General features: G+C 38.7%; 1 protein-coding gene across 1 annotated transcript in view; it reads right to left on the bottom strand.

The window, feature by feature from the left end:
- Positions 1–21,825, bottom strand: part of LOC124775017 (importin-5) — a 171,135-nt gene extending 149,310 nt beyond the window's left edge. The window contains exons 1-3 of the mRNA XM_047249777.1: positions 21,675–21,825; positions 21,132–21,281; positions 8,309–8,535 (exon numbers count right to left, since the gene is read on the bottom strand). Coding sequence (XP_047105733.1) covers positions 8,309–8,535; positions 21,132–21,281; positions 21,675–21,770 — 473 coding nt within the window. The 5' untranslated portion in view covers positions 21,771–21,825. The remainder of the gene's footprint in view (positions 1–8,308; positions 8,536–21,131; positions 21,282–21,674) is intronic.
- Positions 21,826–23,349: the final 1,524 nt, after the last annotated feature.

Here is a 23,349-nt window from a genome sequence, read left to right on the forward strand (position 1 = left end):
TGTCACATACATTCACCATCCTTGGTACACAAGAGCTGCAACTGTGTAAAAATACTGACCAACACCAAATTCAAGATTCCAATAATCATAAAATACAGTGATACAGGTAACTCCCAATTACTCTTTATATAAATGTCATTCTTTCACAAATCAGTTTCACTAACACCATAATTTACAAATACTACAACTTTTCATCCATTAACAGCCCATGCCATTTCTACCATAAACTGAAGATATAAAGTCTGTAAACAAATCTACAATCATGTTTGGTATTTTATTCAGAAATTTCCATCTTGGTCACATACATTATACAATTCACAATGACTGACAGCGGCTTACTGCCATCATCAGATCACTGAAAGGATTCCGATACAGTTATCAAAATATGTATAGGTCTGTGTACAGATTGTATGAACATGATATTGTTATCAAAATACTTTTGATGATCTGATGAAAGTAAGCTGAAATTAGTAATTGTGAATTGTATAGCATATGTCATCAACACGGGCATTTATAAATCAGATGTTATCTATATTTAGTCTTTCAGCTATCTATCTGCATTAATTTGTAAAAACTTGAAGCAGTGTCAATGATTAACAAATACTGTACAAACACAACAGAAAAATAAGGCAATAACCATATAAACACAATGCAGCATGTGTGTTTCCTAACTAAGGCAATAACATATTTAAACTACAAGCTTTATTCAGTTACTTGAAACATGATCTCTCTCATGCACTACATTACTCACCAAATTTTCAATTCTTTACAGTCGCTGTGAAGTACATTTTGAACTATAATAAAATTATTTCAATAAAATCAGTCTTGACTGCTTACACGTTGATTATTTCATTCAGTTACTTGTTTCGATCTCTTATAGGATTATCAGAGCATTTTATTCTGCGAAAAAGGAGTACACTTTCTTAGAGGTCAAACGACTTTAGTCTTAAAAATAAAACAACATAGAAGTATGGCTCACACACCCTTGGTGACAGCAGGAGACGGTGGTGTGGAGCAGGCCATTCTGGAGGTGTGAAGGATACTGCTGAATGAGGATTAGTCGCTAACAGTTTAATATGAAACTTCTGCCCACCACCTCTGACATAAGGTCACTAATAACCAATGGTTGTGCGAAATGCCTTTTTAAAAATATACAATTACTAGCAGTTTGGTCATAGAATGAACAGCTAAGGATGTTTTGAGGTGCATTATAAAAAGTTCAGAAGCAGAGAAGGAGGCTTTATCCAATGGCATGGGTTTATTTAAATGTTGGGGCAAACCATCTTCACTATGCTTACATCGGCCCTAAGTCCCTGGATAGCACCAGCTTATGTATAAATGAGTCCATGTCATTGGATAATGATTTCTTTTACGCTTTTGAGCTAACCACATCTTTTACATAACATTTTAAAACAACCTCAGTCGTTCATTCTACGACCAGAGTTATAACAACTACGTATTTTTATAAATAGATTCCACAGAATGTAGATGAGTCACACAACCACTGGCTATTAGTGACATTATGCTGGAGGAGGTGGGTGGAACTATTGCTAATAAGACTACTTCACCAAGGGCATATCAGCAATACTTTTATATTATTTTATTTTTATAATTATATTCAACTCCTCTGAATTCTAAGAGTGTGTATTCCTCTTTTTCATAGTGTAAAACAGTCAGATGATGATCCTATAAAAGACTGAAACAAGTCACCAAATGAAATAAATTATTTATATGCAATCTAGAGGACTTTTATTGAATTACAGTTTATCAATAGCTGTTTTTTGCATGGACAATTTTACAAAAAATTCCTGTCTTTGGAAATGTCTACATGTGTTCATCATAGCTTTTATGGACTCCTCAGTCTAATCTTGAACTTGACTTACGAATTTTTAGTTCTGGATATAGGAAATTATTGCAGGTGTTACATTTGATGAGTAAGTTCACTGACGCAAGACATTATTTTCAGCAACAAACTTTTGAGTCCTTTTGCTTAATGCACCAGTGTTATGTTGCAGGAAAGGAATAACATCCCAAGAGATAAAGGTCCAGATTCATGCTAGCAAACATTTTAGCACTTTGACAGAATTATTTATTTACTGTCCCAATACAAGAATGATGAACTTACACAATGACTGTTATTGAAAAAGATGAAAAGAATTTTTCTCACCCTGGAAAGGAAAATTTAGATTTATATCCTGTCGGCCAACAAGGACTTGCACAGGTTCATGTTAGGGAGGGTATGGGGAAACTAGTTTGCATCCTTTTGAGACACGCTGTCCTAACAACTGCCTTAAACAACTTTGAGAAAACAGAGACTAAATCTGGATGGCGCGCCAGGGATTTGAACCACCACCCTTCCAGATGGGAACAAGTCCATTACCACTGTGGCACATCACTTGGTGCTATCAGGCAATAGAACTTGCTTACAAGTTTATTTTAAACTGCAAAAATGAAACTAGTACTCAGTCCACTCGTAAATTAGGTTCTGCTGCCACATCAATTTTAGGGTAGGTGAAATGTACCTCCACAAAATATACACACAGTGTGGCAACACAGGATTCAGCCATGGTCTTATAATTATTACCAATACGTTTTTGTTCCAGCATAATTTCAGAGAAAGCTTCCACCTATAGTGCTGCATTAAATAACACATGGCTGCCAACTGTTCACAATAGGGTATAGCAATTAAGAGTTCACATGCTACAAATCCAAAAAGTACACTGCGAACTGGATGGGAAAAGAAAGATAATGTCAAGAAAATGTTAAGTCAGAAGAGACTGGTTCATACAGACTTAACAGAACTAATGACTGATTGCTGTAGGGTTATACAGTGGCTGGAGGAAGAAATATGACAACATGATTTAAGAATCACAGCCATCAAACTTTATAAAGTCACGCAAATATTTAAACTTAAAAGCAAGTTCTTGACAAAAAAAAATACCATATGCCATTAGATTATTATTATTATTATTTCTCTTTCCTGTCTCAGACGTTATGTCTGGTTAAAAATGGAAAGTGACGCGGACCTTGATCAAGCGTGACTTCCTTTTAACTGTACAGTATATGTTACATTGCATTTAGGGACTTTCGGGTAATTGAACATGTATCAATAATTACAGATTTCTGTAATTGTATATATATGTTTGGATGTAGCTGTATTGCGTTGATGTACTGGTGGATACTTTGTGGTATGACTCCTGTAGTTTACAGTATAATTGGTATAATGTCAACTTTATCCTGATGCCACATGTCCTTGACTTCCTCAGCCAGTTGGATGTATTTTTCAATTTTTTCTCCTGTTTTCTTTTGTATATTTGTTGTATTGGGTACGGATATTTCGATTAGTTGTGTTAATTTCTTCTTTTTATTTGTGAGTATGATGTCAGGTTTGTTATGTGGTGTTGTTTTATCTGTTATGATGGTTCTGTTCCAGTATAATTTGTATTCATCATTCTCCAGTACATTTAGTGGTGCATACTTGTATGTGGGAACATGTTGTTTTATAAGTTTATGTTGTACGGTAAGCTGTTGATGTATTATTTTTGCTACATTGTCATGTCTTCTGGGGTATTCTGTATTTGCTAGTATCGTACACCCGCTTGTGATGTGATCTACTGTTTCTATTTGTTGTTTGAAAAGTCTGCATTTATCTGTTGTGGTATTGGGATCTTTAATAATATGCTTGCTGTAATATCTGGTGTTTATTGTTTGATCCTGTATTGCAATCATGAATCCTTCCGTCTCACTGTATATATTGCCTTTTCTTAGCCATCTGTTTGATGCGTCTTGGTCGATGTGTGGCTGTGTTAAATGATACGGGTGCTTACCATATAGTGTTTTCTTTTTCCAATTTACTTTCTTTGTATCTGTTGATGTTATGTAATGTAAAGGGTTGAAGAAGTGGTTATGAAATTGCAATGGAGTAGCCGATGTACTTATATGAGTCATTGCTTTGTGTATTTTGCTAGTTTCTGCTTGTTCTAGAAAGAATTTTCTTAAATTGTCTACCTGTCCATAATGTAGGTTTTTTATGTTGATAAATCCCCTTCCTCCTTCCTTTCTGCTTGATGTGAATCTTTCTGTTGCTGAATGTGTGAGATGTATTCTATATTTGTGGCATTGTGATCGTGTAAGTGTATTGAGTGCTTCTAGGTCTGTGTTACTCCATTTCACTACTCCAAATGAGTAGGTCAATATTGGTATAGCATAAGTATTTATAGCTTTTGTCTTGTTTCTTGCTGTCAATTCTGTTTTCAATATTTTTGTTAGTCTTTGTCTATATTTTTCTTTCAGTTCTTCTTTAATATTTGTATTATCTATTCCTATTTTTTGTCTGTATCCTAGATATTTATAGGCATCTGTTTTTTCCATCGCTTCTATGCAGTCGCTGTGGTTATCCAATATGTAATCTTCTCATTTAGTGTGTTTTCCCTTGACTATGCTATTTTTCTTACATTTGTCTGTCCCAAAAGCCATATTTATATCATTGCTGAATACTTCTGTTATCTTTAGTAATTGGTTGAGTTGTTGATTTGTTGCTGCCAATAGTTTTAGATCATCCACGTATAGCAAATGTGTGATTTTGTGTGGGTATGTTCCAGTAATATTATATCCATAATTTGTATTATTTAGCATGTTGGATAGTGGGTTCAGAGCAAGGCAGAACCAGAAAGGACTTAATGAGTCTCCTTGGTATATTCCACACTTAATCTGTATTGGCTGTGATGTGATATTATCTGAATTTGTTTGGATATTAAGTGTGGTTTTCCAATTTTTCGTTACTATGTTTAGGAACTGTATTAATTTAGGATCTACTTTGTATATTTCCAATATCTGTAGTAACCATGAGTGGGGTACACTATCAAAACCTTTTTGGCAATCGATGTATGCGTAGTGTAGCGACCTTTGTTTAGTTTTAGCTTGATATGTCACCTCTGCATCTATTATCAGTTGCTCTTTACATCCTCGTGCTCCTTTGCAACAGTCTTTTTGTTCTTCATTTATAATTTTGTTCTGTGTTGTATGTGTCATTAATTTCTGTGTATTGACTGAAGTTAATATTTTGTATATTGTTGGTAGGCATGTTATGGGGCGATATTTAGCTTGGTTTGCTGTGTCTGCTTGATCTTTAGGTTTCAGATAAGTTATTCCATGTGTATCATGGAATGTGTATGGGTCTGCAATGTAACTGTTAAATAATTTAGTTAGATGTGAATGTGTTGAGGTGAACTACTTTAACCAGAAATTTGCTATTTTATCATTTCCAGGAGTTTTCCAATTATGCGTAGAATTAATTGCTCGGGTGACTTCATGTTGCAAAATAATCACTTCAGGCATTTGTGGTATCATCTTGTATGTGGTTGTTTCTGCTTGTATCCACCGTGCATGCCTGTTATGTTGTACCGGGTTTGACCATATGTTGCTCCAGAAGTGTTCTATGTCTGTTATGTTTGGTGGATTGTCTATTTTAATGTGTGTTATCTATTGTCTGGTAAAATTTCTTTTGGTTTTTGTTGAATGTTTGGTTTTGTTTCCTGCTATTTTCACTTTTTTGTATCTTCTAAGTCGTTTGGCCAATGCTTGTAATTTCTGCTTCTTTTCATCTAATTGCTCTATCGCTTCTTGTTGAGAGATTTTACCTAACCTTTTTCGTTTTTTTTCTGACATTTCATTTCTTATAAATTGTGTTAGCTGTCCGATGTCTTTTCTCAGTTTTTCTATTCTGATCTGTAGCCTGTGTTGCCATGCTGGTTTTGTGGGTTTCTTCTGTGTGTTGGTTGGTTCTGATCTCTGCCTAGTGTGTACATTTAGTGTAGTGAGTGCTCCTACATAAACCAGTAGTTGCAACTCTTCCATAGTTTTATTTTCATTTATTTTGTTGTGTATGATTGAGTTGATAGTTGTTATTGTTGTTTCGACTTGTGGGTTATTTGGTGGTCTATGCAAGAATGGTCTAATGTCTGTATTTGTGTATTTGTATTCTATATATGTCAGCTGAAATTTTTCTTCTATATCTAACATGTGTGTCACTTCGTGTTCTATTTGTGCTTGTTCTGGTGGCTGTCTTAAGATTTCGTTTTCTTCTGATTGTTTAATAGATGCGTGTTGTTCTTTGTTTGTTTGCTCTGCGATGTTTGAGTCCATTACTGTATTTTCTTCTTCTTCTTCTTCTTCTTCTTCTGATTGCACATTATTTTGTTCCAGTATTTGTTGTACTTGTTGTTTGATTTTTTCTAATTCTGACTAGGGTATCCTGTTATTTTTTATTATCACACGAATCTGATCAGCTAGTCGTCGTTTTGTTAAAAATTTTAATTCTGGGTATCTGGTAATAAATATTGTGTATGCTTGTGATCTGTACCCAGTTGTGCTGGTTTTTAAGTTTGTTGCTTGGTAATAACAGAACATGAGGTGTCAGTTAACTTCGTCTGACCATCTCATCCTCTGTCTGTTTTCCTTCTAGAGTGGTTGCAGGAAGCATATCCTGCAAAACACCTCTATTTGGATCTAAATCATTTGCCGTGTGGCTAGCAGTGTCGTTACCATTGTGGACGGACATAGGGTTCAAGCATCGTCCCCGACCATGACAGCGCTTGTCCGAGGCTTCATTAGTTCTGTCCTGAACCAACTAATCGCACTAATAGAGGGGTTAGCCCTATTAGTGGTTTGTTCTTTTCGTCGCCTTTTACGACTGGCAGAACATACCGGAGGCCTATTCTTTTCCAGGGCCTCCACGGGGTTTATTATTATTATTGTTATACAATTTTTACCTGAAAATGAAGGTAAAGTGACATGTTCTAGAAAACAGAAAAAAACCACTACAATATAGCACATCCAGAACACTTCAAAATTTTTCTTTATAAACACAGAGGGATACAGGCAGTTTTGTTTCTCCTATATGCTGTGCAGCAATACTGGCAGTACCTACCACGACTTACGACAGGAACAGAAAAGGGTTTTCTAACAGTTTTTTGAAGCACTATATATAAAAGACATTTCACAGCAATGAGTTCAAGAAATTTTGTCAAATCATTATGAGAATACAGGGTTTCTGAGGAGGAACGACAAGTGTTCAGGTGTATGACAGGAACGATCATTCAAAGCAAGAAAGTCTAGTAAACATGGCCTCTAAAATACATGCCTTAAGAGCTACTGAACACTTTTCCCATAGAAGAGATGTATTCCACAGTATAAAGATGAAGTAGTCCTGACATGTCTTAAAGTACGCATTTTAGAGACCATTTTTACTAAGCTTGTATACTTTGAATGATATTTCTTGTCATATACCTGAATATTGACTATTCCTCCTCAGACACACTGTATATCCACATAAACAATATATTTGGAAAAAAACAGCAGTCCTAATTGTTAGTTCAGAAGATATTCACCGAAGCAAAAATAATTTTATGCAACATGGTACATAGCCACAATAACACTGGTGTTAATATGAAGTATAAGTAAACTTTGATAAACAAGTCTTTTGACTCAACTATAATTGTTCAGTAACTGCAGCAGAGCTGTTCACATAACACATTCACTGCCTCCGTCGTCTCACTACCAAACGGACTTCCAACCTAATTACGGCCTCAGGTTACTCTACTCTACTGTACTGTACTCTACTGGTAAGTCTATCAGTAAAATCTTCCATAAAAAATATTGCAGCTGTGACAAAAGAAATTTAATGTAACATCTGTGACAACAGAAATTTTTATGTAACCTTTTCACAATGTGATGTGACGTGACGTAACTTAACAAGAAATAATCTGGAGAGAACATCCAACTATTTCAATGTAGCAGCTCAAAACACGTAACCTCATTATTCACTTACCATTGGTTATCTGAAATGTTATCTTAGAACAATATAATCTCACAACTACTATCTCCATAGAGGCAGACAATTTGATAAAGCAGTCAGAACCACAAAGGTGTATGTTTTACTCCCTGTAGCTCAAGTCAATGCTATACTCTCTAACAAAACATCACTATAAAATTTTACATAGCTCCTGATATCAATCAAATGTTCAGTTTCTACAGAAATCATGAGTATAATCCTTAAATAATAAATAATAATTACTGTTGCTCAGAAACTTGCTCAAGAAAAGTCACAAATGAAGCAAAAATTAGACACGTTGAATATTAACCCGACACAGCATTTAATTCTAAGTAAACTTTAGCTTAGCAATAAATACCTGCAAGTATTGTACAACTACCCTAAGCGAGCATATCTATTCATATATGAAACAGATTCTGTAGTAGTGTGTGTTCTCTACAACTATGTACAACTTACATATCTAAATATATTCCTCACCTGAACATTCGAAGAGCACTTTCTTTGAGGTGCGGAATTGGTGTACTTGCACACGTAAATAAGAACTGTAAGAATTCTGGCCACTGGTTGTTCCCATCATCATCTATAAGATTTCGAGCAACTTCTGCTGCCACGTCACAGACCTTCCGTCTTATTGTATCCACTTGCTCCTGCTGGACCGCCTGAAGAACTTGATCCTTTAACTCTTGTTGAGCAGCAGGTGGCAGCTGTGTGTTAAAAATACATCAATTTTTGGCAATAATAAACTAAGTTTATGGACCAAATCATCAGAAATTTTTCATGTGCCCTTAACAATGGAACAAGATGGTGCATTTTTAAGTATTATGGTACACACTGATGCCAGAACAGCAGTAGTAAATATGTTTAGATTTACTGCTTTTATGGAGCTGACTAGTAAAAGCAGCATTCGTCATGCCAGTTTCTCCTTCTCTCAAACAGATATTTAAAAAGGGTGAAATTCTGGTTGCCAAATTTCTATCAACACTTTTTCCTATAAGGGTATTTAGGGGCACCAAAGCACTGAACTTTCTGAAATGACTTGGGCTAATCAGGGGAAATGTGTGTTAAATTTGGTCATTCAATGGATCTGAGATATGTATCCACAACTAAGACTAGGAACAGTTCTACATATCCTGATTTGGATTTAATACAGTTTTATATTTGTGTTATTTATTTATTTAAGGCAGATTGCTTGCTGTCTTGAGACATGTCAATAGGACACTGCGACTGACTAGTTTTCTTTAGTTTCAGTTTCCAGAGCAGTTTTGGGTATGTATCCTGGGGAAAGCAATATTTAATCTGCAGATTCTAAAAATAACACCAAGAAACTTTGTTTGTACGTAAAATCTATGAACACTACAAATAATTCAACACCTTCTCTTGCTGACAGTACGGGTAATGTAACAGATGACGATATACAAAAGGCCGAAATTCTAAACCTAGCTTTCAAAACTTATTTATGGTACAGGACTGCAGCACCATTCCCCCTTTCAATTATCCAACAAATGCAAGGATGGCTGACCATTCCCCCTTTTCAATTATCCAACAAATGCAAGGATGGCTGACGTAGTGTTTAGTGTATGGAGATTGCAGAACAGTTAAGATCCTTAGACACCAGGAAGGCATCTGGCCAAGACAGTACCCCCAGTAAGATTTTATGTTTACTATGCTACAAATATAGCACCATTCTTATCCATCATCTATCAGATATCATTGGAACAGCGGAAAGTTCCACAGGACTGGAAGAAGGCGCAGGTCATAATCTATAAAAAGGGGTAGAAAATCGGATGCACATAATTACCGGCCAGTTTCACTGACGTCGATTTGTTGTAGGATCATGGAACATATTTTGTTTTCAGACATAGTGACCTTTCTAGACTCTGAGAAGCTCATCTGCAGGAACCAGCACAGCTTTAGGAAACAGCAGTCACGCGAGACACAGCTCGGCCCTCTTTGTGCATGATACACAACAGGCTCTAGATACCGGCTCCCAGGCTGATGCCATATTCCTCGACTTTCAAAAGGCATTCGACTCAGTTCCACTCTGTTGCTTGCTCCAAAAAGTGCGCGCTTACAGTCTATCCGATGACATTTGCAGTTGGATAGAAAGTTTTCTAACAGACAGAGAGCAGTATGTCGTCCTGGATGGGGAGACTTCAACAGAAAGAAGCATAGCATCAGGTGTGCCCCAGGGCAGTGTAATAGGTCCGCTTTTTTTTACGATTTCCGTAAATGATCGGGTTGATGCTATTGACAGCGGCATTAAACTGTTTGCCGACGATGCTGTAATCTACAGGAAAGTAGTATCACACGAAAGTTGTGAACAAATCAATCACGATTTGCAGAAAAAAAATGTGTGGTATCATGACTGGCAGTTACCTCTCAATATTAGTAAGTGTAACCTACTGTGTATAGCAAAGTGAAAATCCCCATTAACGTAAGAGTACAAAATAAATGCCCAGTCTTTGGAAGTGGTAACATCCGTCAAGTATCTGGGTATGACTACTCGAAATGACCTCAAATGGAACGATGAGATTAAACAAGTAACGGGTAAAGCAAACCCTAGATTGCGGTTTATTGGTAGAATCCTGAAGTGATGCAGTCCTTCAGCAAAGAAAATTGGGTAAAATACTTTAGTTCGTCCAGTCTTAGATTATAGTTCGTCTGTATGGGACCCTCACCAGTTAAGTCTGATTCAAGAGATTGAGAAGGTCCAAAGAGGATCAGCAGGATTCGTGACTGTGGGACACACTTGCAGATAGACGACGTGCTAAATAGAAGGGGCTGTTCACTAAATTCCAAAATCCAATCTTCGCCAAGGATGTAGAGCATATATTATTACCACCAACTTTCAAATTGTGCAATGATCGCCATTCAAAGATAAGGGAAATTAGAGCTCGTACTGAGGCGTTCAGTCATTTTTCCCCCGCACGATCCACGAGTAGAACAGAAAGGGGGGGGATATGACTGGTGAGAATAGTGCCCTACGCCACACACTGCTTGGTGGCTAGCAGAGTATACATGTGGATTTAGACTCAGTATTTTAGAGTAATGTTTATTCAATTTCAACAATGTAGGAAAAGATAGAGTGCTACCTGCCGTAAAGATGACACTTTATGTTGCAGACAGGTACAATGAAAAGACACTTACATAAAGCTTTCAGCCACAGCCTGCATCAGTAAAGGACGGACACAGACACGGACGGACGCACACGCGCGCGCACACACACACACACACACACACACACACACACACACACACACACACACACACACACACACAAAAGCATACCTCATACTCACTTAACTCCAGTGCCAGCATCTTGGGTCAGAATGCAATGCTCACATGGGATGCCAAGTAGCAATCCGAATGGGTTAGGAGAGGGATAGTTATCAATACATTTATACCTATTGATCCCACCTCATCCTGACATACTTTAGCATTTTGTTTTCCACATCTGCCCATGCCACACAAACTTTTAACCCTTGACCTAATCCAACCCCCCCCCCCCCCCCCCTCTACTTATTCTGACCAGTAGAAATAGCCATACACAACCTCAAAACAAACCATGAGCTAATCAACCTACCTGTAGTCAAAGGTTCCAACACTGTTGTTACGAATGACAGCAACAACCTGGCGGAAGGCCTCCGCCAATTATCTGACTATTCCACCTATAAACTCTAATAGAATGATCCCACCATAGAAGTCCAACACAACTTCCAATCATTGCTTAAATCCTTAGGCCCCTCCCAGAGCATCTCCACTGAATACATTTCCCTCCTCACCCCCTTTGACACCATGCGCACCCACCTTCTACATGCTCCCCAAAATCCCCAAACCTGGATATCCCATTGTGGCTGGTTATTGTGCCCCCACTGAAGGAATTTTGGCCATCACTGACCAACCCTCCAACCAATTACCCATAGTCTAGCTTCCCATGTAAAAGACACCAACCACTCTTCCACATATTCTCCACCAACCCATCCTTTGACCTCCTGGATCCCTACTCGTCACTTTTGACACCACCTCGCTATACGCCAACATCCCTCATCCCAATGGTCTTACCGCTATTGAACACTACCTTTCCCAATGTCCTTAAGACTCCAAAAATCCACTGCCTGATTCCTCATACACCCTACTAACTTTGTCCTACCCTACAACTACATCTCATTTGATGGGAAAGTATATCAGGGTGTATACGTGGACAAGGAAAAAAATTCCCGGATTTCCTGGTTAAAAATACACTTTCTCCCAGGTGACAGTATATTTTCCCTTATCAATCATTTGAATGGTTATGGTTTTTATACACGGGCGTACAATTTCCCGGCACTTTAGAAAACGAAACTCAGGGAAAAAGACAAGTTTTGGAAATATCTGACGTGCAGCAACATGTACGTTGCGTATTTTCGTATTACGAAAGTATACATTGGAATTCCACCAAACACCGCATATTACTTTCCGAATCATTGAAATCTCGATTTCAATGCGCTTTTGTAAGCCATTCGTAGCTCACGTCATGTGATCTCCCCGGCTGATGACACCGGATATTCAGAGCATAGGACACGTGATGTAGTCAGCCAACAGCAAAATCACTGTTAAGTAAAACGAACATACAAACAGGGAAAGCTAACAGCTTAAATTAATATACATAGTGTTGCTACAAGAAAAGTAAAGTTTTCACATATAATATTGTTCCCAAGCTGCAAGAGAAGCTAAGCTTTCGCATATACTGTTGTTCTTTTTTGCGCGTGTTACACTTTTAAGATATATCACACTAATGTGCCAGTAAAATTTTTAATAATGACACAAATGTCTGATCTTAAGGGTTCGAAATTATTCTAAATGGCTTGTCATCAAAGAGTTGGTTTTTAAATGAGAGTCAAACGCTCTGTGATTCAATAAATTCATGGTATATACTTGCACATAGTTCAACTTACGTAAAACGATATTTACTTTGAAAGTAACATTTTTCAAACCACTATTCGCAATATTTTCCCGCGGCCTGTTAGAAATAGTTTTGTTTCAGCAGTTGCCAGAGAGCGCAGATAACAGGCGACACCGCGCTTGGGTAGCTATCATGATGTAGGAAGCCTGTATGTACGTACGTCTAGAACACTGAAAGATCATACATTATACCATAAAAGAAACAAGAGATCAGAGGGTACTGCAAGAACATCGGAATTTCGTGAACCATATTAAAATGTGCACATTTAAAGTGGATACTTAAAGTGCACATTAGTATGTCCGGATTCCCAATGAAGTAGACCTCGACCTGATATTAAGCTTTTCAGTGTGGTTTTCAGGATGTAAATTTTCCTGGCGCACCAGTACTGTATTATATGATGTTTGGTTCTTTATTATGGCATAATACCAGACATGCTACAAAATGAAAATGTGCACTTGAAATGCAGCGAACAGTTGAAACTAGCCAGTACTGTGGAATTAAACATTTCGTTTCAAATACATTGACTGCCTCTGTGGAAAAGGTTAACGAAAGTCAAATATCTTTAGCAAACAGACAAAAATAACTTCCTTGTTCCTCAAGGCGATTAATGCTTGACTGTCAGAAAGGTGGAAATAAAATAAAATCTGAAACTAATGATATATTTTAGCCTTCCGTAATTATGTGAATGTGTTTTAAGTCACTTGATAGCTCCCAGCCACAGATATCCATTTTGTTTTCATTTGACGTGAGAATAAATGAAGGGAAAACAGCAAAATCACTAAATGTAAACACAGTTCATGTGGAGACTACCCACTATAACTCAGACTGCTCTGCGCATCAGCCCCGCATCTATAACATTTGCGAACCGGGTCAATACTAAAAAAAAATCTGATTTTCAAAATAGACCCTATGTTCACCTTGTAGCACTCATCTTTCTGAAAAGTCTGAAACATAAAACATATGTATTCGAGGAAATGTAAGACATATTAATTTGGTCTTAAGTATGCCGAAGTGCAATGCCACGCCTCTTCATAAAGTATTTTTCTACCACACATCCAAACTATATTCACGAGAGTGGAAATTGGAATGTCCTGTGGTGTCTCTCCTGCTCCCAGTCGGCCGGTTTGACAGCCTGCTCCTCTTAAAAAAAAATCTCGCAATTAATAGCGGATGGGATTATTTGTAATCGAGAGAACAAGAACTCTTCAAAAAATCTGAACTCTATCGCCTATTAGTTAATAACTTGCTGTTTTGTGTGACATAAAATTAAATATAGGATATATAAAACCAATACTGTCAAGAGATAAGCAAGAAATTACACATTTCTTCAAACCTTAATTCCTAGAATTTTTTCTCTCTAATCTTGCTACAGCTTTCCTTTCTGCGAAAGAATCTATTAGGCCTACCTCATCAAAGTTCGTCAAACGTTTTGCTACATGAAAAATGGAAATGCCGTTATCTAATACTGAGAAAGCTGTTAATACAAATAATACCCAAAACTGGTGTAGTTTCTCGATCTGATTACGTCTATTTTGTCGCTGTCTGCTAGATAAAACAAAATGGGCCTTTCTAATATGGCAGCAATTTTGTAACACACCAAATAAACGAGACTGTTTTGGCACAAATGGTCATTTTTATAACACGACAGAATATAATCCACGAAGTACCAATATTGAATGCCTATTAGGCCTACTACAAGCAAAAAGCTTTATGTTAGGAAATAGTTTCACATTTCATTCATACGCACCAGCTTTGCAAGCACGAGATCAAAAAGTGGTATTAAGAAATTTTTATGTAAATTTGGAATGGTCTTATTCTTCCATAATTTGTGTGATGTCCATGTTTCTACTCCTTCCTGGTTCTAACAATCTTGTCATCACCAATTCTGTAGCTATTGCTGCCATTGTCAAAATTTGTTTGCCGATTAACTTCACTAACCCTGTCAGAATCACAGTGTTATTACTTCCAGAATAGTACTTACCCGGCTGCTAGCCGGAGACTGTACCTCTGGTCCTTACTAGTGTAGCAATCTGGCCAAAAATTTTCTGTCAAAATTTCATTTTCTTGGATACACCGAGAAGATAACATGTAATCTTTCTCACCTGCTATTCCTGTTAGTCGTTTATTACCATTCTGGTAGTCTGAATCAATGGATTTCGCTAGTAATCATAACAATGCTTGTTCATTAGCAAACCCAATCAACCACATAAGCAGACAGCAATTGGCATTCATCCGTTCGGCTTTACTCCCTCAGCTCGTATAGCCCTGTCCCCTTCTGTATGCGGAAAGTTTATTTCTAGATGCGACGAGGATTCTCCTGACTGGCACATCACGTACACTATGCATGCATTCAAAAGTCAACTTATATTTCATTCAGAAATCAACTTAAAATGTGTTCAAAAATGTTCAAAAACCAACAGGGAATAGTTTCAAAATCATCTGAATAATCGATAGACAAACGTGCGCTGGATGCTAGGCGCTTTGTGAAACAAATTTTTTTCCTCGAGAACATGAATTTGGCGCCCTCTCTTCCTGGTAGTATTTAGCTGCTTTCTGCGACTGCTTGCACAACCAACAGCCACATTTCCTGTAGCCAGAAGTGGGAGAATCTACTACTCAAACGTGACTCAACTGTGCATGCACATGAGCCCAAGTGTAACTGCTAAAACAAATTGAATGTTAACAGTTGCAACTTCACACTCATTGGAGGCAATTTGTTGTTATGAATCACTGTGTAGTCTTCCTAAAGCCTTTGACACATTTTCAATTGGCAGACGCTTGCATGAGCAATGTGTGTCGTCGCCGTACATGGCGCATTTCATTTGCAATGCAAGTTATTTTCGTTTTATTCTATCGTTTATGTTTTGTTGTTGAAGTATTATTCTGCAGTAGCGGGATACAGTAATATCCTTTGTTAGAGTATCGGTTCTTACCAGTCAAATGTACAAAAACTTAACTGAAAACTACAACAATGAAAAATTCCCAGAATTCTAAAAATATCCCGGGTTTTTCCCAGTTTTCTCCCGGATGAAAAAATTCCCGGGTTTTTCCCGCATCTCCCCGTTGTCCCACGTCATATACACCCTGTATCCTCCTATGACAACCTTTTACGGGCCACCAAGAGGAGACCTTCCTAGCCTCCCAATACACCAAACCTCTAGTATGGTTCAGATTCTCTGGCGATATCTTCATGGTCTCGACTCAGAGCCAAGACACCTTATCTTCCTTCCTTCATAATCTCAACATCAACTCTCACATTCACTTCATGTGATCCTCCTCGGCCCAGCGTGCCACCTTCCTAGATGCTGACCACCTCCTCTCCAATGGCTCCATTCGTACCTCTCTCCACATTAAACCCACCAATCGCCAACAGTACATGCATTACGACAGCTTTCACCCCTTTCACACCAAAATATCCCTAACATACAGCCTGGGCACCAGTATGCTGAAGGTCTCATCAAGGCCTTCACCAACAGGCGCTGCCCCCTTGGACCTACCCCCCACCCTCTATATCCTCCCATCACCCCAAGAACCAGCCAGTCACAAAGGAGTGTATCCTTCATCACCCAGTACCACCCCAGACTGAAACAACAAAACCACATCCTTCGCCAGGGCTTTGGTTACCTATTATGCCCTGAAATGAGGGACATCCTACCCGAGACATTTCCCACTCCTCCTAGAGTGGTGTTCTGTCACCTGCCAAACTTCCACAACATCCTAGTCCATCTCCAAGCCACTCTCAATCCCAACCCTTTGCCACAAGGATCATATTCCTTTGGAAGACCCACATGCAAAACCTGTCCAATCTGCTCACCCAGCACTTCCTATTCCAGTCCATCACAGGTTTATCCTACCCCACCAGGGGCGGGGTCACCTATGAAAGTAGCTCTTCTGCGATCACTGCACAGCTTTTTATATTGGTATGACCACAAACCACTGTGAACCAGGACGAATGGCCAATGCCACACTGTGGACAAGAGCAAAGTAAACCACCCTGTGGCACAACATGAAGCTAAACATAACACACTTTATTTCAATGGCTGTTTCACTACTTGCACCATCTTGATCCTTCCCTCCACCACCAGCTCTTCCAAACTACGCAGATGGAAGCTATCCTTACAACACATTCTCCACTCCCGTAACCATCCTGACCTCAACATAGGATAATATACTGTTCCCACACCCTCCATCCAAAAGTTTCCACCCCCTCTGTCCTATCGTCTCCTCCCATCTCCCATCCTGTTTATTTGCTGCCCTCTGCCAATGCATCTGTCCATCTTTCCCTTTTCTGCTCCTGTTTTCTCCACCTCCATGCCCTGCAACCTCCTGATGCTGAACCTGTAGGTGTTCTAGTCCCTGCACACTCCATCAGACAGCATTCATCTCTCCCCCACCAGTACACTACTACCCCTTCCCCTTCTGCTCCCCCTACCGATTGCTGCTTGCATCCCACGTAAGAGTTGAATTCTGTGTGTGTGTGTGTGTGTGTGTGTGTGTGTGTGTGTGTGTGTGTACCCTGCAATATTTTTGGACGCATATGTATAGAGGAAGAACAAGTCCAGGTGACTGTTTTCAACTTCTTCTACTGTCTGGAGAAGCATTGAAATTTTTGTTTTTGCAGTTTATTTTACAGGCAGAGGGTTGGTTGGCTCATAACTGTATTAGGGGGCTGGGGAGAGAAAGTGGTAGCTAGTATGTGTACGTACACTCAACAGCACAAAAAATGGCTGTGAAAAATTTGAATTACCCGCCACGTTAAGCACTAACCAATCACATTACAGGTTGTACAAATCTGCTCATAGTAAAGAACAATTGTAATTTTGAAAGTAGTAGAAGGATTAACACCTTTTTGACACTTAGGATAAAGATGCAACCTCTAAAACATGTAAGAAGACTGCGCTGTGTTATTCGTAGCATAGCATATGTTGTACAGGCATTCCATTTCATGACGTGGAGTCGGGAATGGTAAGTATCTAAATGTCGGCAGTTGTAGCTCAATGGCATAGTTAGCGGTTTAGTAGGCAACTGCTTGGCAATGAGATCTGATTCATAAGCGGCTTAGTGCAATTTTTCTTGCATTACTTCTTTCATTTTTTCAATCTGTAAAAATCACAAAATTAATAGAAAAAACAATTGACGATTCTTACTAAGACATTTTCAGCCCTCAAATGGGCACACCATATTTCTTTAATTCTTAATGTAACTTCCAAAAGACCTTCAACTACAATGACTGACTGCAATCTGTGAGAAAGGGGTCTCATTTTCTGACCCCTCCTCCCAGGCAGCTAGGGTGATGTCTCAAAGGTCATCTTGGGTTCTTTGTGTAGGTCAGGCCAGTTTTCTTGCACAGTCTGTTTCATCTCTGCCCCTACATATTCAACAGGGTGGAGAAGGAAGCCATTCATGAAGAGTAATGCCATTCTGTTCTGCAAACCACTCCTCTACCATTGTTGATATGTCTACAGGAGACCGATCTTGGGCAGCCAAGTTGACATACCCTTTAAAGCATTCCAAGTCCACGTACACATCCAGTCCCAAACTGTCACTGGCACAACAACAATGATTATGAATAGCCTGTTGATGATGACACTTTGTGCATGAATAATGAGTCTGAACTGAAAGCAATGTGGTACAGGTATTTCAACTTGCTGGTGTACTGTCCTTGGGCATTATTGAACAAGTCATGTGCTCTGCTTCAACAGACTGACTGTTACATATCAATGAAACAGTGTGAATAAGTCTCTCATATTATGCCAAACAGAGGTAGTACATTTAAATTCTTTTGACTCCAGAGGGGTCATACTCCATCAGATGTGACTCACTGAAAGTCAAAATTCTATTGCATTTTCTGTAAGAAGTTAGCTGCACATCATCAAAACATGTTTCATGTAACACAATGGAGAGCATCATGGACAACAAATTATTGAACCAGAAGAATGTCTCTCTTATGGCAAAAAACTGAAAATATTCACATGGATCTGAACATGAGATGCTTAAATATATGTAAAGCCTGCATGTTGCTTGTTCAGCTACAGCGACCACCTACATCTACACTCTGCAAACCACCATTATGTGCATGGCAGAGGCTACATCCCATTGTACCATTATCAGAGTTTCTTCTCATTCCATTCACATACCGAGGATGGAAAGAATGATGGTTTAAATGCCTGTGTGTGATGTAATTAGTCTAATTTTATTCTTATGATCCTTATGTGATGGGTTTGTAGCATATTCCTAGAATCATCATTTAAAGCCAGTTCTTGAAACTTTGTAAGTAGTCTATGCCTGTCTCCAAGAGTTTGCCAGTTCAATTTCTTCCACATCTCTGACACACTCCCACAAGTCAAACAAACGTGACCATCTTCAAACCTGTATCTATTCAGTTGATATACACTAAATCTATAGATATAACACATTATTTGCAGAAAAGATACTTTACCTTCTTGGAACAGTCAGACAAGAACAGTTTCCTGTAGTTTTTCAAGTAATGTAAATAGAGAAATATAGCACATTGGTTTTCAATCTTATCAGTGCTGCACCTGACCAACTGGCAGTGATTTAAGTGCGACAATTTTCGTCAAGTGTACCTCTGCTTTTTGTTTGTTAGTACATTAAGGGAAGGGTTGTTTGGATTCTGTGGTTTACTGGAGCTATACATGTCTTGTGTAGATGGGGATCCATTGATGGGGACAGATTACCTGCAGTACGTCGAATCTTTCGTGCAGATTCAGCGGAATTAGTAATGACTTTAAAGAGTTATAGATGTGGCTCTTTTTACAAGGTTTGGCAGCAGACTCAGTTATACAGTAGGCTGAGGGCTAGGTTAGGTTGGAAGGTAACAGTTTAGTTGAGGATCAGTGAAACTAAGAAATCATTATGATCTTTCCAGAATGAGATTTTCACTCTGCAGCAGAGTGTGCACTGATATGAAACTTCCTGGCAGATTAAAACTGTGTGCCGGACCGAGACTAACTCGGGACCTTTGCAAAGTTTTAACCTACCAGGAAGTTTCACGATGATCTTTGTTTATAAAAACACTGTTCATTCCATATCACATATACGTCCCTGAGGAAACACCTATTTGATCTGAGAATTACAATATAATTTGTTAGTAACAACAGCTCAAAACTTATTCCCAAGGAGGTACAGCATGCTGAATTTTACTTTTGCTGTTTTCATGTTAATAGCAACGTGAAAAGTTATCTCATATTGCTGCCACCAGCCAATTGTTAAGGTGTCACACTGCTGACTAATCCCAAATAACTTTATGACTGACACATTAATGGTTGGGTGGGGAGGGGGGAGGGGGGGGGGGAGGTTGGTAGTGTTGTCAGCATGCCATGCGCTCATGTGGATAATATTAATCACTATATTTGGTTCTCCACTCGCAACACATGCAACTTGCTTCACCAGGCAAAAGAACTGCATTCACTTACGAAACATTCAGCACAACAGTGCCTACGGAACAGCTGAGGTTGGCTGGAGACTGATCCGTACCACTCAACTTGCAAAAATGTCATCACAAAGTTATTTTAATCACTGTACTGAAAGTAATTAATAACACTTTTGCTCACTCGTCTGCTGTAACTGACTGCAAACCTGCCATTTTGCATTCCAATTACAGCCCGTGACAAGCACTGCCCACCCTACTCTGCAAAACATAACATGCCAACTACTGCATGTCTATCCGGGTACTATGCACTTGACGAAAGTATGTAGCCTATCTTTTAAATTGTGTCTTTCTTGCTAATGTAGAATTTGTCACTTATCACCATTGTGAGCCATGATGAAACAATAATGAAATAAGAAATCACTAGATAATCCACCACTATGACACCTGATGTCCATACAGCCTATGACATTTACAGCGGAGAGCTCAGATTATTATTGAACACTCACTGGCTGTCTGATAAAGCATTACCTCTGATGTACAAAACATGTACACTTTACCTGCCATCATTTGTGACTACAGACACGAACCACAACAGCTGAATGTCAACCAACATTTAATCATTTCAGAACTAACACATCTTTAAGGATTTAACACAGTACTGCTTGTACAGTATATAGATCAAACATAGCATAGCATTTAAAATATAGAGAGTAGACGCTACTACCGAGCACAATAAGACCTGTACAAAATTCTATATTATTCAAAGATTTGATAAAATGTACTGATGTAATCCACAGAAAGAGAGTGACGACCTGAGGTATATATATTACATAAGACTAGATTTAACTGAGGCAACTACTGTGTTCTTCGGCAGGTACAAAGGCTTAGACATGAAACACGAAGAGATTCTTTTTCACAAACACTCTGGCGACTTTAAGGCATAAAGCAACAAAAAGTTATGTTACCTTAGGGTAAAATGTCATGAAATCTGCTGACAAGAGTCTTCGTAGGAGGACGGCTGCCATTTGACGCTCATCTTCATTCACTGCTGCATTCCTAACTGTGCTTAGTAGACATGGAACTTTCGATTCGAATGGCAAATTGTTGTATGTCTCCTGAAAAAAGTTATCAAGTATTAGATAAGTGGAAACGGTAGAGCCATGGATTAGCTGATTTTTTCCCCCCTGAAACGGTCACCTCTTTAACTTATGCGCAGTCTCCCGTCACAAAAGGTTAAGTGCGTTCCATCATTTTCTCCCTACGCAAAAGATAAGTCATTCCTATTACACTACCCTACTGAGATTTACACATCTCAAATTGACGAAAACACTATCAAACTACCATCAGCGAGAATAATTACGTTAGTTAGTAATAAAACAGACAATTCAGTGACAACACGAGGCGACTGCCAACGTGTAAATTATTGAGAAATATGTCCATTAATGACCTATGCAAATCACAGATCTGATGGATATTTTAATACAGCTATATTTCGCAGAATTTCTTACCTCTGCTGTAGATCTAACAGCATTATCAGTACTTAGGAGGCTGGTAATTAGTTGTTGAAATTGCTCCTGCTCTGCCGCCATTTTACCCTCAGACATTAAAAGAACGGCTACGCATGCGTTATTCAATTCGCGCGTTTTTGGCGCCTATCACAGATATTGTTGTTCTGTCAAACACAATGAGTATGAGTAACCTATGGTAATTACACTTGGTTAACGAAAGAAATTTAATCCTATCAAATGAACTTGGCAGCACGGTAGTAATTAAAAGGTAGAGCAAATATATATCAACCACGTTCAAAAAGTATTTACTTCCTTGTTCGACATCGGCAAGACTGTTGTGTAAATAAATGCAGGCTGTTAAAATGTATCATTATTATGTATTGGCCAATTCCCGTTGGGTGTCACGTCACGGCACATCGAAACATTCCACAATGTATTTCAAATGGCGGGATTCACATTGGCCGTCATGTCACGTCACGTCACGGCACGGCACCGTCAAGGTTTCTCGGGAACAAGTTCATCGTCTGTCGTTGATCACGTGACCCCCCAAGCTTGTTGTTTGTTTGTTGTGGTCTTCAGTCCTGAGACTGGTTTGATGCAGCTCTCCATGCTACTCTATCCTGTGCAAGCTTTTTCATCTCCCAGTACCTACTGCAACCTACATCCTTCTGAATCTGCTTAGTGTATTCATTTCTTGGTCTCCCTCTACGATTTTTACCCTCCACGCTGCCCTCCAATACTAAATTGGTGATCCCTTGATGCCTCAGAACATGTCCTACCAACCGATCCCTTCTTCTGGTCAAGTTGTGCCACAAACTTCTCTTCTCCCCAATCCTATTCAATACTTCCTCATTAGTTACGAGATCTACCCATCTAATCTTCAGCATTCTTCTGTAGCACCACATTTCGAAAGCTTCTATTCTCTTCTTGTCCAAACTATTTATCGTCCATGTTTCACTTCCATACATGGCTACACTCCATACAAATACTTTCAGAAATGACTTCCTGACTCTTAAATCTATACTCGATGTTAACAAATTTCTCTTCTTCAGAAACGCTTTCCTTGCCATTGCCAGTCTACATTTTATATCCTCTCTACTTCGACCATCATCAGTTATTTTGCTCCCCAAATAGCAAAACTCCTGTACTACTTTAAGTGTCTCATTTCCTAATCTAATTCCCTCAGCATCACCCGACTTAATTAGACTACATTCCATTATCCTTGTTTTGCTTTTGTTGATGTTCATCTTATATCCTCCTTTCAAGACACTGTCCATTCCCCCAAGCTTATCTCCTTCCAATACACAGCCATGCTCTCATTCTTGATAATCCGTTTCTCCGTGCTTCCTTAGGTCGTGGTTTTAGGCATTGATATCAGTTGTTATTCTACGTCTTTGTCAATTGTTATGGAGGACAGCCGTACGAGTTGAGATCACGTGACGTGATAGACAGCGTGAATACACCCGGACGTGATGGTGCTATGATGTGACGGTGCCGTGACGGCCAGTATGAATTGGCCTATACAAAAATTTAACCTCTTTCCGTGTTTTTTGGTCGTATTTACAACATCTGGTTACTGTTGATTATTTGTTATTACTATTATTTAAGAAATATATGTTTTTTCCGTATCAATGGTTAATTTCTAAGGAATTTTGTGTTTTATGGATAAAACTTG

The sequence above is a fragment of the Schistocerca piceifrons genome, chromosome 2 (genome assembly GCF_021461385.2).
Source record: "Schistocerca piceifrons isolate TAMUIC-IGC-003096 chromosome 2, iqSchPice1.1, whole genome shotgun sequence".
NCBI lineage: Eukaryota > Metazoa > Arthropoda > Insecta > Orthoptera > Acrididae > Schistocerca > Schistocerca piceifrons.